This window comes from Crocodylus porosus, unplaced genomic scaffold, assembly GCF_001723895.1.
Source record: "Crocodylus porosus isolate Cpor-Errol unplaced genomic scaffold, CroPor_comp1, whole genome shotgun sequence".
Lineage (NCBI taxonomy): Eukaryota > Metazoa > Chordata > Crocodylia > Crocodylidae > Crocodylus > Crocodylus porosus.
This window is the reverse complement of record NW_017728951.1, coordinates 25,777,034-25,796,917: the sequence shown is the minus strand read 5'-3', so window position 1 is coordinate 25,796,917 and position 19,884 is coordinate 25,777,034. Positions and strand designations below refer to the sequence as shown.

At 60.2% G+C, this 19,884-nt stretch overlaps 3 protein-coding genes across 4 annotated transcripts in view; 2 read left to right on the top strand and 1 right to left on the bottom strand.

Annotated features, from left to right (window-relative positions):
• Nucleotides 1-10,611, top strand: part of FBXW4 (F-box and WD repeat domain containing 4) — a 76,522-nt gene extending 65,911 nt beyond the window's left edge. Inside the window, exons 7-9 of the mRNA XM_019555576.1 lie at nucleotides 9,761-9,901; nucleotides 10,030-10,171; nucleotides 10,304-10,611. Coding sequence (XP_019411121.1) covers nucleotides 9,761-9,901; nucleotides 10,030-10,171; nucleotides 10,304-10,420 — 400 coding nt within the window. The 3' untranslated portion in view covers nucleotides 10,421-10,611. The remainder of the gene's footprint in view (nucleotides 1-9,760; nucleotides 9,902-10,029; nucleotides 10,172-10,303) is intronic.
• Nucleotides 10,612-12,145: 1,534 nt separating this feature from the next.
• DPCD (deleted in primary ciliary dyskinesia homolog (mouse)) lies at nucleotides 12,146-17,128 on the bottom strand. The gene is made up of 6 exons (XM_019556304.1): nucleotides 17,027-17,128; nucleotides 16,869-16,949; nucleotides 16,674-16,786; nucleotides 16,450-16,577; nucleotides 12,856-12,958; nucleotides 12,146-12,320 (listed from the first exon to the last, which is right to left on the bottom strand). Exons 1-6 carry the CDS (start codon nucleotides 17,094-17,096, stop codon nucleotides 12,216-12,218), a joined length of 600 nt encoding a protein of 199 aa, XP_019411849.1. The 5' UTR covers nucleotides 17,097-17,128; the 3' UTR covers nucleotides 12,146-12,215.
• An 890-nt stretch (nucleotides 17,129-18,018) lies between these two features.
• POLL (DNA polymerase lambda) overlaps nucleotides 18,019-19,884 on the top strand; it is a 7,918-nt gene continuing 6,052 nt past the window's right edge. For both annotated transcript variants that reach the window (XM_019556228.1, XM_019556227.1), the window contains exons 1-2: nucleotides 18,019-18,189; nucleotides 18,701-18,995. In XM_019556228.1, coding sequence (XP_019411773.1) covers nucleotides 18,078-18,189; nucleotides 18,701-18,995 — 407 coding nt within the window. In that variant the 5' untranslated portion in view covers nucleotides 18,019-18,077. The remainder of the gene's footprint in view (nucleotides 18,190-18,700; nucleotides 18,996-19,884) is intronic.

Here is a 19,884-nt window from a genome sequence, read left to right as displayed (position 1 = left end):
CTTGGGCAAATTCAAGAGGAGGTTGGATGATCACCTGTCTGGGGTCTTGTGAACCCAGCATTCATTCCTGTCTGTGGGAGGGGGTCAGGTGAGATGATCTGATCAGGTCCCTCCTGACCCCAGCTACTATGAAACTATGATTCTGCTTCAGGCAGGGGGTTGTGACCTCTGGGGTCTCTTCCAGCTCCACATCTCTAAGATTTGATGATTTTTGACATGGGAAGGAAATGGAGCCATCAGCTGAATTAATTGTTAACCCTTCCCCGTGCACCAGTCGAGGGCTGGGGCTGTGTTGTAGTCCTAGAGCAGCCCTCGTCCTGGACCGGGTCCTGCTGCCGGGTGCCCTACAACATGGAGCAAAAGTGGCTCCTGCCACAGAGCCCTTCTGATCTACAGTGAGAGGCAACAGGCAGGGAGCAAAATGAGGAAAGCATGAGATGAGGTTTCTTAGTCATTTCAAGGCTTAGGTTGAGAAACTTGACCACTGCTGGTGCTTTTCTATCCAAATCCAGTGTTTCCAGCCTGGTACCCCATCCTTCTCTGTTTTGCAAGTCAGGTTTGGAGGCAGCAGACTGGCTGGGCAGGGTGGGGTCCTTTGGCCAAAATTTGCAGAGGTGGTTCCTAGTTATAAGCCTTTCTAGAGACTGCTTTAATGTAGAAGAGTGGGCTGTGTGTGAGCTGTGCGCCCAGCCCTGTGCCAGCTGTTCAAGTCCATCCCAGTTGTTCAGAGAGTCCTGGACATCTTCCCTGTGCAGCTTTTGACAGCTTACTCTCCTGTATTAAGTCCCAAGGGATCTCCTGATACTTTACAGCAGGTGTATTGGGGTGGTGGTGGTGGTGGGGGCTGGGGAATTGCTTAAGTAGCTCTGATGCAGAGGTGAGGACCTGATATGAGGCATTGTCACCAGAGCAGGACCTTTGAACTGGATGTCTCGTGTGGGTGGAGATGGTTGTGGGGGCACACATAAGGATAGTGGAGCCCAGCCTGGCATGGTTGGGGGCACAGGCTGCCATAGGTCCACAATCCTTGAGCACCTCTAGCGTCTTTGCCCTGCTGATGGGTTACGTTGGCCTCTGGTGAAAAGCCTGGGAAAGCTTCTTAGGGCTGCTGCAGACTCTGACTCTTCGGCATTGAGACTGGATGCCTTTAAACCACAGGGACCCTTTTGAAACAGGTCCCAGGCCAGCAGGGATGCGAGAGCTGCTGACATGAAAAAAGGTGCTAGAGGGATGTGGGGAGGCTGGAGATGGTTCAGAGCTGGGTGACCAACGTGAGAAAGGGCTTGGAAGAGAAAGCGTCCAAGGAGACCATGAGAAAACGAGGTCCCATCAGCTGGGAGACAAGGCGATGGAGAGCGGGGCCGTAACATCTTCAATATCTGAAGGGCTGCTGAAAAGAAGAGGGAAAACCACTGCTTCTTCCTATGGAGAGCAGGATGGGAACCCCAGGGTGATCTCAGGACAAACGCCCTAGTTATAAGCCTTTCTAGAGACGATTTAATGCAGAGGGGTGGGCTGTGTAAGGGGTGAGGTCTGCTGGGTGAGACTTGCGGGGTCTTCTCTTTCCAGTTGCCCCGTGCCTGGACTGCAAGGCTGAGCCACCCCGCGCCCTGCTCCCCTCCCCTGCTCCGGTCTGGTCCCGCGCAAGCTCTGTGGGGCCGGGGCTCATTCTCACGGGGCGTGTCTGATAGTCCAGCCTGGTTTTTGGTGCGGGGTCTTCCAGCCCCCTCATCCGGTCGGATAGATGTGAACGGGCAGTGCTGTGAACAGTCGAAGCCCAGTTCCTGGTCCAGGTTTTACCTGGGGTTACAGCAGAGCTAGGCAGAGGCTTTCCGAACCAGCCATCACCTTTATTGCACTTGGGAGCCGAGCGAAGGGATGTGGGGCAGGAGCCTTGAGGTCTGGGCCTTGCCGGTCTGCTCTGCCTCCAGGACTCTGCCTCTCGCTGGCGTCTCCAGCGCCAGGCATGGGCTCGGAGGCCAGCCCTCGGACCCAGCGCTACACGGGGCCGGCAGTAACACATCTGCATCCCTGCCTCCCTGCTCTTGTGCCCTCAGAGCTCTCCTTTGGCCCCATCCAGCCCATCCTGGGCTGATCATGCGACCTGCTTCCTCATGGCCTGGAGGGAACCACTGGGGCTCCGGTTCACTGCGGCTGGTGGCTGTCACGTTGCCTTCCTGGACCCGATCAGCGCCATTTATCCAGCTTCCAGTCTCCTGCCGTCACGAATCCCAGCCTTGGCTTCAGACTAAACCTTCTCGTGGCAGCCCCTGGATCCAGGATGCGGCCTGGCCCTTTCGGTCCCATCCAGATGCACCTCTGACAGCCTCCCAGTGCCGCGAGGCAGTGACGGCAGCTCCGTGGGCATCGCTTGGGTTCATCCCCACGGCGCGAGGCAAAGCCTTCTTTACTTGGCCCCCTGGGGCCAAGTGAGGCTCAGCAGACGCAGAGGGGAAGAAAGGAGGCGAGGGAAGGAGGAACCCCCCGGCCGCCACTCATTTCAACAGATGGCTTTGTTTGGATTTGCCTTCTCCATTTTTTGTTGTCTGCCCGCTAAAGGAGACCTCCAGAGCGGTCCCGCACAGCCGCCCCTTCCCACACAAGTGGCGCGAGAGGATTCCCTGCCTCTCCTTCCCTCTCTTTATTTTCTCTCTCTCTCTCTTCCCCCAGAAATCACAGTTTGAGAGAGCCCCCCCGGCCCCAACCGCGCCTGGGGGAAAGAAAGCCAGCGCGGCATTCTTGACATTCTTGGCAGAGAAAGGGGTTAAACGTCTGAATTTGGGGGTCACCGTGTTATACAAATTGCAATCTAATCGTTTGTACAAGAACACACGTGTGCTAAGAAAAGGAGCCCGGGACAAGACAGACAAGGGGACAGACAGCTTGTTTTGTCCTTTTCCCCCCGAGGTTTCGGCCCATTGTCAGGCCCCATCTCTGTCCCTCCTCACCCCTGCAAGGGAGAGCCAGGGTTTGATAGTTAAATTGGTTCGTAAAGCAGAAGGGCTTGGTGCCATTTCTGTTTGTTTTCCCAAATAAAAGCCCCAGCAGGGTCCCCTTTGCACTGTTGTGGCTTTATTTGAAGGAACTGGCTTTTTCCCAGAGCCCAGCGTGTCAGTTTATCCTCTGAACTTAACCTTAGGGGAACCCGGACAACAAAAACTCACAGGGTCCCAGAGCAGGAAAGGTAAAGAAATTGTATCTTTTTATTGGACCATTTAAAGTGTGTGTGGGCCCAGCCAGAGAAAGCAGAAGAAAAGACAGCAGCTCTCCACTCCCTGTCCCCACCACCACCAGCCTCCACGCCCCCCGCCAGCTCTCAGGCCCAACAGGCTTTGCACTGCTTAGGCTGGCATTGGTGAAAACATCCCCTCTGAGCCCCGTGTGCTTCTCCCTCGGCCTGCTTGGCTCCAGCCTGTGGCCCTCCTTGCATGGAGCAAGCCCCTGCCTTTCCTGCAGACCTGACGGGTGTTGGGTGCATGCCCAAGTCATCTCGGGGACTGCTTTAGCTCCCAAGCAAAAACGTGCCGGTTCTGGCTCTGGGTGGCTCCTTTCTTCACGCCTCCAAGCTTTCCCTCTCCTTGGGAAGGGTTTCCCCTTGCCATCTGCAGCCCCTGGCACTGCCCTTTCCAGACCCCCCTGCAGCTTGTTCTTCTCATCCAGGTGCAATGACAAGAGCCAGGCAAATGCTCCGCTCTGAGTAAGCATTAGATGAATTTTGCTTCTCTGCTCGGCTTTAGCTATGTTGGATTGATGGGCTCAAGCAGCCGGATCCCTTGGACAGGTTTTATATACATGCGTGTGCATCTCTGTGTGTGGAATACGTATTTAGCAGGTCGATCACGACTGCTTTGTTCCAAGTGGTTGATACCTGAAATCCTGCAGCCGGACCGCATCAGTCTGTTTTAATTGGTTGTGCAGCTAACGCGGAGTCATTTTCCCGTCCCGGATGGACAGGCGTAATTTGCAGACTTCAATTTCCAGAGCGAGTGCTTGAGTCTGCTTGGTTTCAGCAAATATTTTGCCCCCGAACACTCTCTCCAGCCAGGGCTGTCTGCTGTGTGTCAGTAGAGAGTAACCCCAGCAGGAACACTGGGGAATCAAACTAATTAACAGCCCAAACGAGTTGCAAATCAGTTGCAGCATGAGCCTGACTGGTATAACTTCAGATGCCATCCTGGTGTCATGCCCTCTTTGACTGGGCTGGCACCAACCCCGCAGGGTCCTGGCGGGAGGGTCTTGCCCCTGCGCTCAGCTCAGCCCTGCATTGCACGGCAGCAGGAAGGGATTTCCACCCTGCTCAGACTGGTGTGCATTTGGGGGGGGTTGCCTTCCTCTGCAGCGGAGGCACGGCCTTGGCCAGGGCTCTCTGCGGCGTCTGTAACCCACCACCGGCAGCAGCAGGATGTTGGTGGCCGCGGCCCCCCTGTATCCCAGGGGCAATGCCTGGGGCTGTGTCGGGGCGACTGTGTTGTGTGGCTCTGAGGTTGGACATGGGGTTTGTCTGGGCTGGTTTGAACGGGGGTGATCGTGCCTCAGGAGGGGGTTGGATAGATGTGACCTTTGCAGCTCCCTGCCTGCCCTGCAGCTCTGGGATTCTAGGAGAGCTGACAAGGACTGAAGGAGGCTGAACTGGATGCAGGGAGGTTGGTGTTTGCGTAGAGTTTGGAGTTGGGTAGAAAAACCTCAGGAAATCTGGAGCATTGTGATCGCAGTGTCCAGCTGTGGCCCCCCACTACAGAAAGGATGTGGACACATTGGACAGAGTTCAGAGGAGGGCAACAAAAATTTTAAGGGGCTGGGAGACAGGACTGGTGAGGAGAGGCTTAGGGACCTGGGCTGATTTAGCCTTCAGAAGGGAAGACTGAGGGGGATTTGATAGCAGCCTTCAGCTCCCTGCTGGGGGGCTGCAAAGAGGATGCAGCTGGGCTGTTCCCGGTGGGGGCAGATGACAGGACAAGGAGCAATGGGCTCAAGCTACAGCAAGGGAGGTTGAGGTTGGATATTAGGAAAAACTTTCTCCCAGGGAGGGTGGTGAAGCACTGGACCAGGCTACCCAGAGAGGTTTTGGAGTCTCCAGCCTTGGAGGTGTTTAAGCCCCGGCTCGACAAAGCCTTCTCTAGGATGATTTAGCTGGGGTGGTCCTGCTTTGAGTCAGGGGTTGGACTAGATATGATCTCCCGAGGTCCCTTCCAGCCCTCATTTTCTGTGATTTTATGGAAATCCTCCTTATTTCTTGGAAGCCTGGAGAAAGCCTCTTCCCCTTGGGTTCAGTTTGACTCCCAGAGCTGTGGGGCTGGCAGGGACCTGCAGAGGTTACCTCTAGTCCAACCCCTGTCTGAGGCAGGATCAGCCCTGTCCAAACCAAAGTGACCCTGCAGGCCAGAGCATGAGGACGTGGGAATCCAGCCCCTGTGGGCACTGAATCCTTTACGTAGCCCAGATCTGACACATCAGGTCTCTGATGCGTTTCTTGCTGCCATTGCTCTCCCCTGTCTGGCAAGGCCACAGTCCCCTGGCTGCTTCCACTTGCTGATCCCTGTGAGCTGGCTCCGTCCCAACCCAGCATGGAGAAGAGACACCAAATACCACTGAAAGGCAATAAAATAACCACATAAAACCAGTTGCGTGCTGCAGGGTCCAGAGAGGAGGGACAAGCAGCAAAGGATCCTCCTTGCCGTCTGACCAGAACAGATGGACATGAACGTCTCCGGGTTTTGGGCTTGTGCAGCAGGTGCCTTTCCCAGACGCATGGACCTCAGCAGCGGAGGAGCAGGGGTGTTGCATGCAAACAGGTTGTCTCTGTGACTGAGCTCCCGTTAAATCCTTCCAGACACCAGTCAGCACCTTGAAGCCGTAGACACCTGTCCAGCTGGCCTCTCACATGGCAGCGGGGGACGTTCAGTGCTCAAAGGCGGAGGCTGAACAGTTTGCAGTGACTGATGCTGGGCACCTGAGGAAGAGAGGCCTTTGCAACCTGGTGCTTCAGGTGCTGGGTGCATCTGTCACTGGGCCCACATCCTCTGCCATCAAAAACTAAACATCCATGGCTTGAGCTCTTCACCCTTGGGGTAGGAAGGGCAGGGTTTCGTGGCCTTGTGCGCTTTGCAGGACGAGCTCAGTCCTGCTAGTGCAGTGTTTGGACGAGGGCAAAGGAAGAGCCTGCAGGGAAAGGAAAGAGGGCCTTCATTTTGTGTTGGGTTTGGGTGGTGACAGGACGTCTGTGCTAGCAGCCGTGTTGTTTGGGGGACAGAGGGATGTGGAGTAGTGGTCTCATCTTAGAGGGGTCCCTTGCTCTGGCACAAGTGCCCTTTGTAGGGCGCCTGCTGCATGCCCACACAGGTCGAGACTTCATTGCAATACATCCGCCGTGCCTGCCTTTCCCCTGCTCCGCGCTCCCGCTTTGGTGTCCTCTCTGTGTGCTGGATGGCTGTAGTGCCAGGTCGCTCGCACCCTGGCCTGCTCTGCCCGGGGGGATCTGAGCCGTGTCTCGGGCTTGAGCGGGTGGTCGGTGAAAGCCGCGCAGGGTTCTCTGCATGGGAAACGTGAGGTTTGGCCTTGACTCTCCCTTCTCACAGCTCAAGCAGGCATGCAATCATGAGAGCTTTGTCTCGCTGAACAGGTCCTGAACCCTCTGGCTAGACAGGCCTGGGTTATCCCTTCCGAACCCTTTCTCCTCCCTGGTTGGGGTGGGGGTGACAGGAGAGGAGGAAACCTCCCACGTGTCCTTCTGAAGGCTCGTGCTCACCCCGGCAGGACGCTGGATGTGATCACAGTTCAACCTTGCCCGCTCACCGCCGTCAGCGCTGTCAGTCTCTCATCACCCCCAGGCCACGGGGCAAGGCCAGCTGGGGACGTGGGAGACAGACCGAGGTGTCCCGTGCTGTCTGTCCCCAGCCGTGCTTGTGGGATGGGGGCTGTGTCCTGGGTGGGTGTTGGCGAGCTTTGTGTGTGCGTTCGGAGGGCGCCGCGTCCTGGCACGGGGCAGCAGGTCGCCAGCAGGCAGGGCTCCCCATGCTGATGTAGCTGCGGCGTGACCTGTATCTATATCACCTCCAACTTCTTCCAGCGCAGTCCAGCACCTTCCCTCTGCCGTGGGCTCTGAGCCTGGCCCCCCATTCTCAGCAGACAAACTGGGGGGCAGGAAGCTGCCACAAGAAGCAGCTGTCGGGGCAGGGAGGAACTCCCCCATCCTCCCGCTGTGGAGCGTCTAAGGCCCCTTGAAGCATTTATGGACCTCTCTCCCCATTTCACAGCTTGGGAAAAGTGAGGCACAGAGGAAAACTGAGGCAACCCCCCCTCCCCCATCTCAGCCTTCTGCCTGAGCTTCGAGCCCAGCCATCCTTCCTCCGTGCCTCTCCCCCCCAACCCGCCTACAGGTGTTGGGGCCGGCGTGGCAGCCTCCCCTGCAAGGGTTAAGGTTGCAGAGGCGGCGGTGTCTGCCGGGCGGGGCACAGAGTCCAATAACCCACACCCCGGGTCCGCGGCAGGGGGATTAATTCATGCACTTGATGTTAAAGCCTGGGCGAGGGGCTTGGCCGGGGAGGGGGGGCATCGCTAGGGCCGGCCGGCCTCTCTAAATGGTTGCTAGGGGCCTGGCATCAGGGCCGGTGTGGCTGCCCACAGTCACGGTCACGGAGGGAATTACACAGCCACAAAGAAATTGTTCTTCTTCATAATCTGCTCTTTGGAGGGCGCCCGGGGAGCCGGGCCGGCCCCAGCGCTGTGATCAGGGAAGCGTGCTGGCCGCACGGCCTGGGCCGGGCCCTGCCTTCTGATCTGGGGGGGACCCCAGCGCCCCGGCTGCCTAAGCCTCTTTCCCACCGATCCCTCTCCCCGGACACAAAGGTGTTTGCTTGTTTTACCAGCTCCTGGGACTCCATCGCGCCTTTGTGTGGTCTTTATCCCCCCGACGGGGCTTTAGCCCAGATTACAGATGGAATTAAGGCATTTGGCGAGGGTGGCGAGCCACCGCGACACGGGATCAAGCAGCATAAAGTAACCGAAGGACCGGGCGGGGAGGGGGGGGTGGGAGTGACCCCACCGGCCGGGCCCATGCTGTCGGCTTTCAAGAGCACTTCATTGTCCCGAGAGCCCAGAGCCTGCCTCAGACGGCGGCCGAAACGCAGGTGCTCCAAGGTTTATTGTGTCCCTTTGGGATTAAAGCCGGGAGGGGGGAGCGGCAGATAGGTGGCCCCTCTGGCAGCTGGGCGGGCGGGTTTCGGCTGCAGGGAGGCTGGGGGCCGGGCCGGGCTTGCCCGGGACTGTGTCCGTAGCCGCGGGACGTGACTCAGGTGTCCGCAGCACCCAGCTTAGCATCCCTAAGCCCCAGGGTACCTCTGCCATCGGGTACCTGCCTGCCTCTCCACGTCTTGGTGGCTATGGGAGCCCGGGTACTGCCCAGAAAGAACCTCTTGGATCCGTGTCCAGTGGCGAAGCTCCAAGATGTTGAGAGTGTCTTGGGGCAGGGTGCTAAGGGGTCTGTGTAGCCCTCTGCTCAGCGAGGCTGCCTGGGGCTAACTGTAGCCGAGGTGCCCCCACCTCGTGCCAGTTACTCTGTGCCCATGCCCCTTTCTGCATGTGTCTCTGCCCCATCCGGACACCTGTAGCTCGCAAGCTCTTGCTGCTCTTTGCTCTTCCCTTCTCTAAGGGCCAGATCCTAGGATCATAGGAACGTCAGGCTGGAGGGGACTTCATGAGGGCATCTAGCCCAGCCCTCTGCTCGTGCCAGGATCATCCCTGACTCGACCATCCCGGCCATGTGTCCATCTAACCTGCTTCTGTTTCCAGTGACATGATGAAGTGTCACGATGCCCCTTTATACATCCGTGGTGTGTCCACACCTTGAACCCAGGGCCCCGTTCTGGTCCTCGCTTCTCCAAGAGGATCTAGAAGAGCTGGAGAAGGTGCAGAGAAGGGCACCAGGAGGATGGGTGCTATGGGGGGGTGAGGAGAGACTGATGAGCCAGGCCTGGTCTGCTTAGACAAGAGATGCTGGAGGGGAGACAGGAGGAGGTTTCCCAAATACTCAAAGGAGAAGAGAAAGTCACTGGGGATTTATTACTGACGGTCTCTCACTGGACAAGAATGGGGGTCACCACATGGCACGAGCAGACCAGCAACTTAAAACAAACACCAAGACGTTGTTTCCCTGGTTTGGGATTAAAGCAAGGAGTTGTGGCCCCCAGATGCGGTAGGAGCCGAGAGCTCAGCCAGATTCACGCGGGGTCTGACATGTGCTCAGAGGAAAGGGGCATCGGTCGCTACTGAGCAGGGAGTGCGGGGCACGGCCTCTGCATCAGACCTGCCTGGACCTTAAAGACCTCAAGGGAGAGAGGAGCTGGGGAAACCCTGCTGGGACCCAGGTCACTCTCCCTTTCAGTTACTTACTGCTCTTTGCTGCCGCGTGATACCAGAGATTGGTCAGGATGGACCCGGGTCTGCCCCCTCCACCCCCCAGCAGCTCTTCTGTTCTGATGCCCTGCAGAAGTCCCTCCCGGCCCCACTTCTCTAGGATTTCTGTCGTTTTTCAATCAGCCTTTCATTTTCTGCCTTTCTTACCAGGCTGTTCAGTGTTCAGCGAGGCCTGTTCTTCCCTCTTTCCCCCTTCTGCAGCATTTCAACCTGGGATGTGGCTGGCCATGATACCCAGGGCCTCTTTACATGCCCGCAGCACTAGCGGCTGGGCACTGGAGGTGACAGTGATGTGGCAGGGACCAGTTCTGGGCCATGCTGAGTTCCCCCTCACCCCATCTCTTTCCAGTGGGCAGCTCGAGACCTGCCTAGGAACCGACTTCCACCGTGGTGCTGGCGTCCTGGATGTCCTCTACGAGACGCCCTTCTCCCTGCTTTCCTGCGGCTACGACACCTACATCCGCTACTGGGATCTGCGGGCCAGCACGCGGTAAGGCAGCCTGGGGCATGGGACATAGGCGGGCACCAGGAGCTGGGTCTCTCTGGTGCCCATGCCAGCAGCTGGCTCCAAGTATCCGGGTGCCTTTGCTGACCCCCAGCCTTTTTCCTGCCCTGCAGGAAATGTGTCCTGGAGTGGGAAGAACCCCACGACAGTGCCCTGTACTGCGTCCGAAGCGATGGGAACCACATGCTGGCCAGTGGCTCCTCCTATTACGGCGTCGTGCGGCTCTGGGACAAGCGACAGAGCCGGTGCCTGCAGGTGAGGCCGGGCTGGGGGTGAGCGGGGCTGGACGGGGGCTGCTCCCAGCTCTGGGTCCCAGATCCCAACGCGACCCAAGCTGGCAGGGAGCCCAAGCCCCAGACCATGACTGTCCTCCTTGGTCCTCTGCAGAGCTTCTCTCTGTCGTCGCCCACCAGCAGCCCTGTGTACTGCCTGCGCTTCAACACCACCCACCTCTACGCTGCCCTGGCCTCCACACTGCATGTCCTTGACTTCACGGCCCCCTGACACCCACCCGGCACAGCAGGACACTCAGCTCAGGGACTGTCGGGTGGGGACGGGGGCACATGGCCCTGGACACATCTCACAGGGATGTTGGCTGCTGGAGGGAGCATGGAGGGGGCCGGTGGCCTCTCCCCAACCTGCCTTAGACATCAATAAAGGCCAAGGGGCCTTTGCCCCTTTCAGTCTGTGCCAGCTGGGTGGTGTGGGCTGGTTTGGGGTTTCACTGGGGTTTTACTTATCTCATTGGGACATAGCGCCTTGGGGCAGTGGGGAGCCCTGTGCCAGCACTCCAGGACAGGCCATGCAGCCACCGGGGGCACAGATCAGCCTTTGGATCATGGGCATGTGGGCCCTGGCAGGCAAAGTGGGGCTGACCTCTCCCCACCGCTGCTCTACATGGCGCCTTATGGGAGTCAAAGTAAGAGCCAGGAGCAGGGCTGGGACGCACGTGGGGAGGACATGTTTACGGGACTCAGAATAGGCAGGATGTTCACTGCAGCGTGCTGAGGGTCCGAGACTCACAACTGGCTCCAAAAGCAGCAGCCCAGGCCGTACCTGCCTGGCGTTTGTGCCCCAGGCAGCTGTCTGGGCATCATGGGGAGGTGGCAAACGTACAAGGCCAGGCTGGGGGTCTCTAGGGCACTGCAGGCTTCCAGGCATCTTGGCTTGGAATTAAATAAGCTTTGGGATTTGCTTTTGGCTGGAACCAGCGCTGACCCCTCACTGGAGCGAGGCAGTGGGCAGGAGGAGCTCGCTGTGCCACTTGCCTGGTGGCATCCTGAAGTGTGTTAGGTCTCAGCATGCAGCATTTCTCTGGGACCTGCAGCCTCCCTGTGCTCGACGCTGGGCATCGCTGTATTTCTGGGCGACCTGGGCACGGAGGAGGGAGACCCCGGCCAGGCTCCAGGATGCGCCGACCCGAGAGCACCTCTGGGTCCATGATCTCGTGGTTCCATGACGTAGTGGGAGAATAAAACATCCCTCCTTCTTGCAGCCACCGCCAGCTCTCCTTCCTTTCTATCAGAGGGAGTGTCTGAGCTGGGGTCCCTGGGGCTCTCTGGCTTGAATAAAACTACCCAGCCCTCAAGGCGTGGCTCAGAGGGTACAGGCCTTGCACCCAGGCAGAAACCATCAGCGTGGGCAACCATGTTGAGCTGGGAGCCCCGTCTGGCCGTGCGGTTGCCAGGCCGGTGCGTTCCTTGGAAAGATACCCCACGCCCCAGCCAGGTTGGGGGAGATGGGAGGTGCTGCCTGGGGTCACTGCTACCCTCATCCCCACCATGCGCTCTGCACAGCTCTGTCCTTGCGACATGATGAGCACTCGGTTCCCTGCTTTGTACTGCTGCTGGCCACTGAGCTCAGAGGTGGCCACATAACCAGGACAGAGGCTGGATGGGACCCGCCTGGCTTGGATCTGGGGCCTTGGCTGATGCAGCAGCAAACCCCTCCCTGAGACCTTCCTTTAAAAGAGCCGGGCCCTGAGTGCAGGAGCTGCCTCCAGCCCATCTCAACAGGTAATGGGGGGGGGGGCTTCCCTGGGGCACCTAGATGAGCCCTGGGCCTGCCTCTGAGTGCCTGGAAACCCTCCACCCTTTGGGGGCTTGGCCTGTGGCAGCATCCAGGCCCTGGGGCTCTCACGGTGCCTTCCCCAGGCTGGCGGCACATGGCACTTGTCCCCCCACCCTCAGATGGGAGGTGGGTCCCACACAGAGAGATCCCTGCAGCATCTCACAGCAGCCTGCTTTTATTAGAGAAAGACGGGGAATGAAAAGTAGAGCTGGGGGGTGCCTACAGGTGCCTACTGGGTCTTGCACTCCCCATCCCCGTTGTCCACTGCCTTGATCTTCTTCAGCTCCTTCTGCAACTCCTGCTCGGCGGCCAAGATCTCCTTCGGCTTCTGGTACTGTGGGATACGGCAGCCTCAGTGCCCCAGCCCGTTCCGGGATTCTGGCCCCGACTGCCAGGGCACGACGTGCCCTCTCCTTTCTCCCATCCTTTTCTCCCCGTGGCAGGTGCAGTATGGGCCTGGGGGGAGAAGGGATGGGCAAGAGGAGCCCCCACGCTTCCCTGGATGCTGTAGCCAGGAGGTGGCTGCTCCCTCTAGGCAGCAGGTGAGTCCTTGGCTCCTGTCCTTGTCCCCTGCAGAGGTGGCCTGTCCTTGTGCAGTGGTTACAGGGCTGGGACGTGTGCCAGGCTGGCAGTGTTGTGTGGTGAATGCTGACGCCCCCCCCACCCCCGACAATGGGAGGAAAGGAACAGACGAGCTGGCCTTAATCCCTCCACCAGACTCGCTGGCCTGTCCAGCTGGGGCCAGGCTGTGGAACCAGTGGCCCTGTCTGGCCCCCTGCCAAGGTGGAGTGATCACCAGGCGAGACCCTGCTCCCTGCCTCAGCTTCCCTGCATGTAAAGCCAGGCCAGGAGCACAGTTGGGACCCTACCGTGATGATCAGGGTGTTGTTGGCATGAGCGAAACTCAGCGCAGCAGCATCCAGGGGCAGCTGGTACCGATCCAGGTCGGGAATGGAGAACTTCTTGTAGTACCTGTGAGGAGAGAGGAGAGGCTGAGCGAGGGCATCTCCCCTCACAAGCACCGTGCCCTGGAGGTAATGGGTGGAGCGCGGAGCCTTCCTGCTGTGGGAAACCAGAAGGACCCCTTGAAAGCTGAGGCCTGAAGGAGGCCCAGAAGGAGCCACTGGCCCCAAGCTGCAGGGAAGAGGCTGCACAGCTACCAACAGGGCCCAGCATGTGGGGAGGCTCTTGCAACATGGCCATGGCACCACCTGTGGCCTCGCCTGTGACCAAGCCCAGTCTAGCTGCCTTGCTCCCTGACCCAGTCACAATGTGGGAGTGCTCCTGTCTTCCCAGAGCCACTGAGCCCTGCGAGGCAAACGCACTGCAGGAACACACATCTCCTGCCTGCCACAGCCTGTGGAAAGCTGGGCCCAGAGCTTCCTGCCACCACGGAGGGGCCCCTCTGCACCACATCCAGAGACCTCTGCACTAGAGCTGCCTGGGACCAGCAAGGCTGAATGGGGTGCAGCTGGCTGGCCTCCCGCAATGTACTCCTGAGCCACCACATCCCTTCCCACCGCCAATGGAAGAGTTCCACGGTGACCCAGCGTGGCGGCTGGGGGTGTTTCACCTCATCTCAGCTCTCAGCTGCTGCCTGTGGCTATGGTCTTAGCCACTCACTTATTTGCACTTGGTTAACCGTGGCCCATGGACGCCAGGGCCTGAGCCCTACCTCCCTGGATCCCTTCCCATCCTCTTCCCGGCCTGTGGGCTCCACTTCCCTGAGTGTTCAACCCCACAGCCCCCTTTGCAGGCTGTGCTGTTCCCCGCAGGGGATCTGATGCGCATCTGGACTGGGGTACCCTGCATGGAACAGGGGGCTCTCTCTCTCAGGGTGGGCTCCAGGGCCCCCCACGCAGAGCACAGGGCTCCTTCCTGCTCAGCACAGCAGTGCATGGAGCTCCTCTGCCTGGAGCCAGTGTCGCTGGCCGCATCTGGCTACCCCTGCCCGAACCACGGCAGGTCTGTCTTCGGTGAGCCTGGATGTGACGGGAGGAATGCGAGCCGCCTGTGGCCGCAGGGCTTGGGCCGCCGCGAGTCGTCACCGCTGCCAGGCTGCGGGAAAGGTGGCAGGCGCGGATAATGAGGGAGATGTCAGAGGTTAAACAGCAGAGATTAGATGAGCACAAAGACACATCGAGGAAGTGTTAACTTCTTACCAGCCAGACAAAAAAAAAGAAAGCCCGAGAGGCAGGACGCAGGGAGGCCCCGGGAGCCGTCAATGGGAACGGCAGCCTTCTGCCGCCCCAGGACTGAGGGGCAGAGAGAAGAATGGCTCTGCTCTGTGACAAGATCAAAGGAAACCAGATCTGCCAGCCACCCCCCAGCCCTGTAACACGACCGCTGCCTCTCCCGCAAGAATGGGCCCGGGCTCGGCACTCGGGAGGCCGCTTCGCCCGCTTGTTTTCCCAGTTTACTTTAATGGATTTATTTTGCAACGAGAGGCTTTAAGAAAATCCCACTTGAGCAGCCTCTGCCGGGGCCCGAGGGGCCGGGAGCGCGCAGCCGCCCTTGCTCGGCCACAGGGGTTTGGCTGTCCTGGTGTCTCACTCCGTGGCTGTGGGCAGAACTGTGCTCTGGCGTCTGCTCTGTGCCCGCATGCTGGCGAAGGGGCCATTTGGGCAAGTTGTTTCTACCCCCACTGGTTGAAAAGCTGCTTTCACCAGCCTCCTCCAGAGCTGAGCGCCAGCCCCAAGCACTGCATCCCCTGCAGTCACGCTTCTTGCCCAGCTGTGGTGGCAGCCAAGAGGCCCCCCAACTAGGGGCAAGGGTAGGAATCCCCAGACTTGGCTTAGCTTCCAGGGTCTCTGCTTCTCTTCCATACTCACATCGCCTTCCCTGGGTCTTTCCTTTGGCTGTTGTCAACTCATTCCCAGTTGAGTGGTGGCTGGCCCAGAATAAGACCCAGGTGAGCTGATCTGCGGTGATGGCCTCATTCTGCTCCCTGCTTCAGTCAGGTACAGAATTGGGCACTAGGCACCAATACCAGTTCCTGCACCATGGTCACGGGGAGTGCTCCAGCCTGTTCCATGACTGGCCGTGGCATCAACCACATCTCTCATCCCTTGAAGACTTCATATAAGATCTAGGGGGGAACTGATGGGAGCCTAACGCGAGCCTGGCAAAAGGCTGACACAGCTGCCATCATGGGCCAGGCTCAGAGCTGCAGCGGGGATGGTTCCAGCAGTTCCCAGTGCCTCCAGGATAGGGGCTTCAAGCACTGCTGGGGCTGGTCCCAGGCAGGGCTGGGGCACTTGTGCCCCCGCTTGCCACTGCTGGCTGCCATGACTGCAGCACCAGGCACTCGGGACCAGATCCTGCCCGCTGAGTGCATGATGGACTCTCCTGCGGTGGGCTGCAGCACCTCCCCGGTCTCTGGCTGCCGCGAGCAGAGCCAGGCACTAAGTCCTCAGAGCCAAGCTCTTGCTGGCAGCCTGCATGGCTTGAGAGAGATCCATTCAGACTGGAGCACGTGCCCTGTGAGCTTGTGAGGATGAACCTAGGCAGTGGACCCCTGAGCCTAGGGGAGTCCCCTGCTCTGGATGTCCCTCAAGCGGGTGAGCCAGGGGGTGGGGAGGAGCAGGCACAAGAGTGGGCAGCGTTGAAGGGGTCGTGGGCAGAGTTAGGCTGCAAGTCGGCAGGCGAGTGAGACCCCGTTGGGCCCTGGGGCTCTGGACAGATGACCCCCACATCCACTGCTGTCCTGGGACCAAGGACACACCATGTCCATCCCTGGGCCTCAGCTTCCTGCTCTCCGGGAACCCTGCAGGGACCTGTCCGATGCCGATGCTGGGTGGATTCATTGCCTTTCATTGAGGAACGAGTGGCAGTTCTTTGCCAACAGCTCCACCTACCGCCAGCTGCAAGGATCCTGCCAGCCAAGAGGCCAGGAAAGCTCATCACTAGGTCTTGACCGGCTTCCAGCAGGTGCAGGGAGGGGAGAAAAAGCACCAGCAGGTGTGGCAGCCGCTCATACCCCCATTTGTCACCAGGCCTTTTCACGCATGGAAGGTGCTGGAGTTTCACACTTGTATCCTTCTTGTGTGTCCTCCCCTCCGTGCCCTGACAGCCAGCACCTCTCCCACGAGTGTTGCTCCCCCTTCTGTCATGTTCCCCTCAGCCTGGCCTGGTCCCCGCCTGTGCAGCTCTGCTGGCACGGCCTCAGCCAGGGGCAGTTGTCGCAGCAGCCCCAAGAGCACCTACGGGATGGCAAGGCCTTATGGGGGGAGATACCGAGCAGGGAAAGGACGAGGCCTAGGGGTCCCCTCCTGTCTGTGGATCTGAGCGGGGTCGGCCCCGAGGACCTCTCCGTACCAGAACCATCCACACTGCGCTGCGCTGCCCTGCAAGCGCCACGATGCAGCAGCACCAGCGCCCCCCTCCCCGAGCAGCACGACGGCGCAGGACACAGGATGGGGGGACGGACGACCCCAGGTCCCCTCCGCGCCAGGCTCACTGACTTCTTGTTGGTGGTGCGGACGACGCAGCAGCGCTGCTCCACCGTGACGCTGTACACCTCCGCGGGGTAGGGCAGGTTGCGGATCCGCCACTGGAAGCTGTCCAGCGTGTCCTGCCTCGTGAAGAGGGGCTGAGGCGAGCACAGGGGCGTCAGCGGGGGGCCACCCGCCCCATCCCTGTCCCCGTCCCCGTCCCCCTGCGGGCCCCGCAGGCCCGGTGCACCTACGTTGCAGCCACTCTCCCGGATGATGAGCGCCGGCGGGGGGGCGGGCGGCTCCCCCACCTCCACGGCCCACTCGCCCGCGGCCCCCAGCGCCGTCGTCTCCCGCCACCGCCGCGCTGCGGAGGTCACAGCGGGGGTCAGTTCATGTCCCCCGCTTCCCTTCCTTCCCCAGACCTCCCCTCCCCCTTGCCCCCTCACCCAGCAGCCGCCCGCTGTCCGCCTCGTACTCCTCGACCAGCTCCCGCCCCGCGCCCAGCGCGTAGTGCACGCTCCGCCGGCCTGCGGGAGAGGAAGGGGGGGTCAGCGGTTTTGGGGGCCCTCCGGATCGGGCCCCGCGGGGGTGGGGGGCACGCTACCGTCCCGGACGAACGCGGTCTTGCGCGCGCCGCGCACCACCTCAGCCCAACCGGGCCCCGCCGTCCCCATGGCGACGCACGCGTCCGGAACCGCTTTGCCTGACCCGGAAGTGGTCGCCTCTTCTCGCCTCCTCCCGGAAGTCCTCCGGGCGTGACCCGGAAGTGCCAGTCCTGCCTTGTTCCTGCTGCGGCTCCCCAGTAAGTGGTGGCGGGAGGAGGGAAGGGAGGTATCGGGGGTTTCCTGCCATCACTCCCTCCACTTTGGGCTGGGGGTATCAGGGGCGTCTTGCCCCTCCCAAACCTGGGGTATTAGGGACTCTTGCCCGCCCTCGCCTCCAAGCCTAGGGCATTAGGGGCCTCTTGCCCCCCAGGCCTGATGTATCAGGGGCCTTCTGCCCCCCCCCAGCCTGGGGCATTAGGGACTTATCACCCCTCCTAGCCTGGGGCATTAGGTGCCTCTTTCCCCCCACCCCCGCCTGTTGTTTTAGGGTCCTCTTGGTCCCCCAAGATTCATGGGGCTGCCACATCCATGGGGCTCATTCGGGGCAGCCGGCAGTGCCCTGTGCCCTCGGCTTGGGGTGAGGCTTCATAATGAGCCCGTCTCCGCTGCCCCCGAATCGTCCCGAGCCGCCTCTCCTGGCATCCCAATGCGGGGTGCTCGTGGGCCCCGCATGGGGGCGTCTGAAGGCATCATTGGGGAAAACCTCTGGGGACGGTGGGATGTGGCTCGCCCGGCCGAGCAGCACGTTCGTTTGGCTCCCGCGGGGCCTTCGCTGGCCTCGCGCTGGGAGCGGGAGGCGACAGCTGCAGCCAGGCTCTCACCGCACTCTGGGAGCGGTTGGTACCGGTGAGATCAGTGGGAAGATGCTTGTGATGTTGCTGAACTTGCCCTTTGGGGCTGGAGGTTTCCATCCAAGCTGAACGGTTGTGGGGAAACCAAAGCCAAGGGGCAGTGGTCATGCCTGGGCTCTGTCCAGTGAAGTGATTGTTCTTTCTCTCGTGTCTCGTTGCCTTGCAGTGTGTGCCTGGGGCACGGGGCATCCCTCAGCCCATGTTGCCCACCGGCATTGTAAAAGCCTTTCCCAAGAGGAAGAAGGCGTGGGATGGGGCGGAGCAGGTCCCCCCAAAGATCCAGAAGGAGCCAGAGACAGGGGGCCCTGAGGGTGAGTCGGGGGCCCTGTCCTGCCTCCTGCCTTGCGGTTGGTGTGAACGGGCAAGGAGCTGCAGCCTGGCAGTGGCTGGGGTATCACTGCTGCCCGGTCCCTGTAGCTACATGCATGACTGGGATCCCTTGACTGGGCCCCTGAAGGAAACCGATGCAAGGCCGCAGTGGTTTTCCTGCCCTGTGTCACTGGGCGTGACACACGATGGCTCAGGCGTGATCATGGTGGTGTCACAGCCCGTGCTGCAGGTGCCAGTAATGTCTGCACCCTTAGAGCAGAGTATGAAGTGTGTGGCCCCTAGCTGAATCCTGCCCTAGGAGGGCCAAGTCTTCCAGGGCAGAAGAAGGGGGGGTAGACCCATTGCCAAATCCAGGCTATAGTTCCCCATTGAGGGCAGCAGTGGGGAACGAATGTTGGCTGTCAGTTCCCGCGGCTGTTGCTGCATCTGGATCCGGCCCACAACAATTTTGAGATTCAGCTGGGAAAATTTGACACTGCTGCCTCTCTGCAGATTGGCTGGCGTCTGTCATTGCCTACGTGCTGCCAGCGGGCATGGGCCGGACCAGGGCTGAAATCTTCCACAAGCACATCATGCAGCATGGGGGCCGTGTCTGCACCCAGCCCTCCCCAGAGGTGACACACATCATCGTGAACGAAGGCATGGATGGAGGCCGGGCACTGCGGCTCCTGCGACTGGCTGCACTGCCCCCCAGTGCGCAGCTGGTGACGGCTGCCTGGCTGAGCACGTGCATCTCCGAGCGGAAGCTGCTGAGTACTGCTGGGTACGACGTCTTGGTCCCAGACAGGTATGTGACCCCTGGCTGGTTCCCCAGGCTGAGTGGATGGATTAGTAGTGCCCTTCACCCAGAGATCAAATGAAACCTCACAGCCCCTCAAGGTCACTCCCTTTTGGAGATGGCTACATGTCTGTGTAGACAGCAGAAGTGGCTTGTCCTAGGGTGGGGCTTAGAAACATGGAATCCCAGAGCCGTGGGGCTGGAAGGGACCTGTGGGGGTCCCAGATACTCCAGTCCCTGCCTGAGGTAGGACCAGCCCTGTCCAAACCAGCCCAGACAAACCCTGAGTCTGACCTCTGAGCAGCATAACACAGTCACCCTGACATAGCCCCCAGACATTGCCCCTGCGCTGGAAAAGCAGGGGGGCCGCAGCTGCCAACGTCCTGCTGGTTCCAGGGGGGTCAAGGGCTCTGCAGATAGTCCCGGCCTTGGCCGTGCTCCTGCTACAGAGGAAGGCAAACCCTCCCCAGTTTGCACCAGTCTGAATGGGAAGGAAATCCCTTCCTGCCCCAGTGCAGTGTGAGGCTAAGCCTGAGCGCAGGTGCAAGACCCTCCAGCCAGGGGTTGGTGCCAGCAGGAGCATTGGCACAGCCCAGCCCCATCCCCAGCCTGGGCTACAGCAACACCCAGCGCCTCTGACACATGGAGCAGAACCCGGGGGGGGAGACAGCCAGTGCAGCCCAGAAGCCTGGGACCCCCCCCACAGCAGAGCATGGGCATTGCTGTGCCTAGATCATTCCCCACAAGTGGCTGCCCAGCCTCTCCTTGAACACCTCCAGTGATGGAGTGTCCCCACCTTCCCTGGACGTCTGTTCCACTGCCTCGCTATTAAGGTGGAGCAGAGGTGGGGGAGAACCCAGGAGGGAGGTGTGTCCGTACATCAGGGCAGGAGGATCCA

Coding starts and splice junctions, on each gene's coding strand:
- DPCD (XM_019556304.1), bottom strand. CDS start 17,096: ATGGGGACGGCGGGGCCCGGTTGGGCTGAGGTGGTGCGCGGCGCGCGC. Junction 16,950..17,026: donor GACCGCGTTCGTCCGGGACG/GTAGCGTGCCCC, acceptor CCTCTCCCGCAG/GCCGGCGGAGCGTGCACTAC. Junction 16,787..16,868: donor GGACAGCGGGCGGCTGCTGG/GTGAGGGGGCAA, acceptor TGACCTCCGCAG/CGCGGCGGTGGCGGGAGACG.